Raw genomic sequence first — 6,000 nt, 5'->3', positions numbered from 1 at the left:
AAAAATTTTAGATCGATGTTACAATTGATCAGATAAAAACCAAAGAAGAGAAAAAACAAGGGGGGGGGGGGGGAGACAGATTTTCACTAAGCCCTATTCACCTAGCCTTCTCGCTTTAGCCTCGGAAAGCTCCTAAAGCAAGTCGATTAATGTGACAAGTTTATTGGGATAAAGGGGCCAGAATAGAATATAGATCCCAAAATATAAGATATCATTGAGAAGAGAAAATAAACTAATTTAAAAAAGTATATAACTAAACAAAATCTTATATGAAGTTGAATTAAAACCACTAATGATAAAGATTAATTGAACCTATATTTGAAGGTTCCAAAATCTTCTTTTTATCATTGAGACTAATTCTCGTCGGCATTGATTTAATTTCTGACTCCAAAATTTTTATACAATATTTCCTATGATATATTTCATTTCAAAAATTTATCTTCCAAAAACGCATTCTCTCATATTGTTTTCAACTTAAAAGTAGGCTTTTATGACAAGATTGTTGGCGTACAAGTAACAATTAAATAGCCGGTGAAAAAGGTATAGCTTGGGGTGCTAAAGTTTTATTGCTGGTCTTGTTTCCTTCATTTAATCAAACCTTAGAATCCAAGCCACGCCAAGATGACAACACAATCCTATCCTGTGCATTTATATTTGGCCCACAACACACGACGCTTTTGCTAGCTCTTTAGAGCTTTTTCATGGACCAAGGGCCGAATTATCTGTTAAGCAACTTAAGTTGGTAAGAAAGAATTCAATTATTTTACTTGGAAAAAAATTCTTATACACTTTCTTATGTGCAAATCAGATGATAATTAACGAGTTTCACACGGATTCAAGTATAAAAGATATGCTAATTAAAGAGTGATTAAAGAAGAACTGCTCGTGAGATTTTGAACAAATTAATGAAAATAAGATATCATGTGAGATTGTTAAGATTCAAATTCGAGATATAAATTTTGATACGTATTGAGTTAGATTAAATACAAATTCATTATTCTAAAAGCTTAAACTGATATTTGTTGGTTGTAAAAAAGAATACTTCCAAGAATAGCAATCCTTTCCTTTCCCCTAGTATATATGCATCACATATATGAGCCCAAGGTGACCAACCTAGCTATCCACCAATTCTAGTGCAAGTGACCTGATCGTCTTTTGTCCTAACAATATTATCCCACGAGAGGGTATACAATATTTGGCTCAAATAGCTTGTTTGTAAATTAAGGCCACAGCTAGCTGAAAATAAAGCAGAGATGGTTGGGTGGATATATTTAGTTGTTGCAACACTGGTGCTGAGCATGAGCAGAGAAGGGTGGGTGAAGGGAGAAGATTATGTCACGTACGACGGAAGATCTTTAATCATCGACGGCCAAAGGAAAATTCTATTTTCTGGTTCTATTCACTATCCTCGCAGCACTCCTCAGGTAATTATAAACTTCATCTCTCTTCTCACCCGCAATACTGTCTTATTTCTTTCTTTCTTTTTTGTCTTCCTCGGCAACCCTATGCTATCATTTGTTAATTAATAATTAAATTTTCTGATCAGACTTTTAGCCAAGTTGCTAAAGCACCCAAGTATAGAAACTCGTGCTTGGGACGTGTATCAAATTGTTGATACTAATGAAAGATTTCATTATATATATTCAGAAAAAAAAAGTAATCTAATTAAATAGACTAAAACATAATATATATATTTATTTTATTTATGTGCATAAGAAGAATTAGAGGGTAGGGCAACGCACATTTTAATTAGCCCAGACAAAATCCTTTATATTTTAATCTACTTAAAGTTATTATTGTTATAGTAATACATAAATAATAAATAATATAAGCCCATCTGTTTCAAAATGAATCCTCAAAATTTTTTTTCAGCCCTTCAAAATTATGGGTTTATTGTTTTAAGAAAAAACCCACAAAAATTACTTTTTTTTCTTTTATATTCTGTATTAGTTTTAAATAATTTTTTGTTTTTCGGTACTAAAACAAAAGTTTATCAGTGTTATTAAAAAAAATAATAATAACACTAAAATTAAAGCGTTCTTCTTAGGAAAACATGAACATTTAATTTGAAATGAAAAGAGTATTGATTTGTAATCAAATCATATATACTTAAATTATATCGATAATACAAAAAATAAAATAAAATAATATAATTATAATTATAATTATAATTGATCTACACATAGACCACACGAGCTGTTCCAAGGTAAAGAAAAGACGCCGCATATATAGAGACAATGAAATTCACGTTAAATGGACAGCAAGTGAGGTGAGGTAATGAGCTTTAGCCTTTTCTTCCTATTGGAATTATTATTATTAATTTTTTGTCCGACATCTTTTGTAGTTATTTTGAAATTTAATTAATTAATTTGAAATCGAATCAAATTTTATAAAAAAATAAAATTTTTTAAATTTAATTTTTTTATTTATAAAATTTAAAATTAAAATTTTATTTTAAAAAAAATCAAACCCCCATCACTATCACTTGTAGAGACGTTGGTATTATTATTATTATTATTATTATTATTATTATTATTATTATTATTATTATGTCAAACAATGTCAACATCAAGCAGCATATATCACGCTTTTCTTTCCAGCTTTCTTTCTTTTTCAACAAAAAAACAAGTCGTTTCAGACTGGAAATTCTAAGCATGAGTGGGGTTGAGATTGAGGTGGATCACGGGCACATTATTCATTTGGAGGTTTCGACTGCGTTCTGCAAATAGGTTTTGTCCATATTTGGCACAATAATCTAACATTTTTCTTAAAATTTGTCTCTTTTTTCTTGTTTTGTCTTTGGGTTCTAAATTCTCGTGACTGAAACAAGATTTTTCAACAATTGCGAACACACAAGGTTTGGAGTTAAAACTCGAGTTAATTACTTTCACTTTTGGTATAGTTACCAAACTATGGTGAAATGTACAAATTTTTACCTGAAAAAAAAATTATATATATAAATATAATTTGCACCCTAAATTTTTGATTAGTTTATCTTGTTAGCTCAATTTTAACACTATTAACCTAACTCATTTGAATTTAATTAGCATAATTATATTATATGCACGTTATGTGTTAAATAAAAATGCAAAATATTTATAAAAATGAGCGTGAGTGTCATACATGAATGTTACGTGGCATCTATTGATCTTGAGCAAGAATTTTGATGTTCGGGTGAAAAAGATGTATAGCATTTTTTATTGGCGAACTCATTAGTATAGGTATTGGGCTGGGTCAAATTTGGGCTTGAAAAATCTTGTTCAAAGCTAAGCCCATAAGTCTATAGACTACTTAAAAAATTTTTATTTTATGTTGCATCTAATTGTGGTTTTTTTTTTTTTTCTCTTTTTACTCAGAAAAAAACAAAAAGCAAATAACAAAAACATTAACATAGTACAGCCGTTATTTTTTTTTTTCTTAAATATGTAGATTTCTTTTTTATCCTCTTCATATGAGAACAAGAAGATAAAATAGAGCCTTTATTTTTATAAAAAAAAAATGTAGATTTCTTTTTTTTTCTTCTTCATGATATGAGAACAAAAGGTTTAGATAATGGTTACATACAAAACTATATTATATCTTTTTTCTCTCACATGTGAGATTTAGGGTGTGTGGTATTAGTTATATATGATTCCACGCTTGTTAAAATTGTATGATTTTAAGTTTTAACAAATGATGTATTTTGTTTTAACCAAAAAAAAAAAAAAACCCTCTATATTATATCCTCCACGTCTCTTTTCCTTCCTTGTATCCTTCGTTTTTTCCCCATAGTTTAAGGACTCTTTGAAAGAATGAACTAGAGTTCTTTGATCGCAGCTAGAGTTATATATTTATTTATTTTTTGGTTGCCATGTTAATGAATAGCTATGTAATGGGTAGATCTTACTTAATTTAATTGGTGTCTGTAAATGAGCTTAACATATTGAAAGGATATTTAGTTGAAGAACACTTAAAAATGAAATTAAACATTTTGGTTGAAAGAGAAGAGAGTGATTATGGAATTTAAGTTAATTAAAAAATTTTATGCAGATGTGGCCATCTTTGATAGCCAAAGCAAAGGAAGGAGGAGTTGATGTGATTCAAACTTATGTGTTTTGGAATCAGCACGAGCCCCAGCCTGGTCAGGTTAAAAGACTTATAACGCAATCATATATATATATATATATATAAATCGCAGCTTGATAGTATGTTTGTGTGCACGTATCTGTAATGAAATCATTTTATCATTTTGCACATTTTGCATTTGGTAGTACGACTTTAGTGGAAGAAACGATTTGGTGAAATTCATGAAAGAAATCCAAGCACAAGGGCTCTATGCCTGCCTTAGGATTGGACCGTATATTGAAAGTGAATGGACTTACGGGTAAGTCGATATATCCATCACTTTTCATAAGCTTCACCACTTTTATCATTCATTAACTTAGGCTATTGGACTTGGAATTGACAGATGTTTGTTTTATAGGGGATTTCCATTTTGGTTGCATGATGTCCCTGGCATTGTTTATCGAACAGATAACGAACCTTTTAAGGTACATTAATTTAGATCCTTATTCTTTTTCATATTATTCCTTCTCTGTCTAGTTCCGTACCGAGATGGCGATGACATAAAGGATTATATACCATGCCACCACATTTTTCTGTTGTTTGGTAGGAGATAATTATCTCATGATGATTTTTACTTGATTATATTATGGTGTTTGATAAGAACTCAATAATTCTATATGATTATGATCAATATAGGACGATTTAATAGATTTCATTTTATTTTTTAATTCAATATTTTAAGGAAATTATATATTAAAAAATTAATTTTGCTATCAATAAATATATTTATTAATTTAATAATTTATATAATTATACCTTATTTTGAAACAAATGAATAATTACTAATGTTTTATAAATTGTGCTTTATTGTCCGAGTTTGTTAACTCAATTACCAGATGTGAAAAAGAAGAAATCGCCACCAAATTCTTTTTAATTATGTGCAACTAACAATAAGATTAAATATATCATTTCTAAAGAAATTCTAATTTTAATTAAAATTCTTTAAAAAGGATAGGATGCAATTTATGTTACAGAATTATGTTTGCAGGTATGATTATATGTGAAGAAAAATTAGCATTCCCACAACATTATCCAAGTGCAAGAGCAATTAATATTTTGTTGTCATAAAATGATCTTAAGTAAATAGTCTTTTACTTTAATTAAATTTTATTATTTAAATATTAAAATATTACTTAGGGTTTCTTATTATTCTGGTAGATTCTTTAGAAAATTTTCCTATCTAAAGAATATTAAAAAAAATTCATTCATTTCCTTAAAGAGTTTTCACCATTGAATTGAATTTTATGAAAAATATAGTTTTAATTTTTAATCTTGATTAAATTTTATCATTTAAATATTGAAAAATTTTTAGGTTTTCTTTATTGTTTTGGCCAAATTCCTAAAAACTATTTCCATTATTTTGAACAAGCTCCGTCATCAGATACGTTAAATTTTTTGTTGGAGAGGCTTGTTTTTAATTTCTAATAATTATATGTTTATTAGAAAAAATTTGGGTTTTTCTCACCATTTTGGCAAAATTTAAAAAATTTTTCTCATCTTGAAAATATTTAAGAAATCCATTCATTTTCTTGAAAAACCTTTGTTGTCGAATTTATTAAATTTTATGAAAAATTTATTCCTATCTCAATTTTTTTATTTAAATATTGGAAAATAGGACTTAAGTTTTCCTCATTAATATGATAGAATTTTAAATAAATTCTTTCTCACTTCAAGAATATTAAAAAATCCCAATGATTTCCGTAAAAAGGCTTCATCATGGAATTTAAATATTTTTATTAATTTATTTAATTTTCTTTTTCTAGTTTTTATTTTAATTCTTTTATTTTTATTGAAAATATATCTAAATTTTCTACCATTATGAAAATATTTAGAAATATTTCTCACCTAAAAATTTTATAAAAATTAAACATTCTTGATTTATTCAAATTCTATCAT

General features: G+C 27.6%; 1 protein-coding gene across 3 annotated transcripts in view; it reads left to right on the top strand.

The window, feature by feature from the left end:
• Window positions 1-1,040: 1,040 nt before the first annotated feature.
• The window catches only part of LOC111292640 (beta-galactosidase 6), a 31,037-nt gene continuing 26,077 nt past the window's right edge, over window positions 1,041-6,000 (top strand). For 2 of the 3 annotated variants that reach the window (XR_016345773.1, XR_016345772.1), the window contains exons 1-4: window positions 1,107-1,424; window positions 4,030-4,125; window positions 4,251-4,363; window positions 4,463-4,529. Coding sequence is in view for 1 of the 3 variants with exons in the window: in XM_022885116.2 (XP_022740851.2) it covers window positions 1,254-1,424; window positions 4,030-4,125; window positions 4,251-4,363; window positions 4,463-4,529 (447 nt within the window). In the remaining 2 variants the exon portion in view is untranslated. Of the gene's footprint in view, window positions 1,425-4,029; window positions 4,126-4,250; window positions 4,364-4,462; window positions 4,530-6,000 lie in introns of all 3 variants that reach the window. The other variant, XM_022885116.2, reaches the window with a different exon arrangement.

Source organism: Durio zibethinus, chromosome 10 (genome assembly GCF_047325235.1).
Source record: "Durio zibethinus cultivar Kanyao isolate XHJ-2024 chromosome 10, ASM4732523v1, whole genome shotgun sequence".
NCBI classification, from domain to species: domain Eukaryota; kingdom Viridiplantae; phylum Streptophyta; class Magnoliopsida; order Malvales; family Malvaceae; genus Durio; species Durio zibethinus.
Note: the sequence above shows the minus strand (reverse complement) of the source record. Positions and strands in the feature narration are given on the sequence as shown.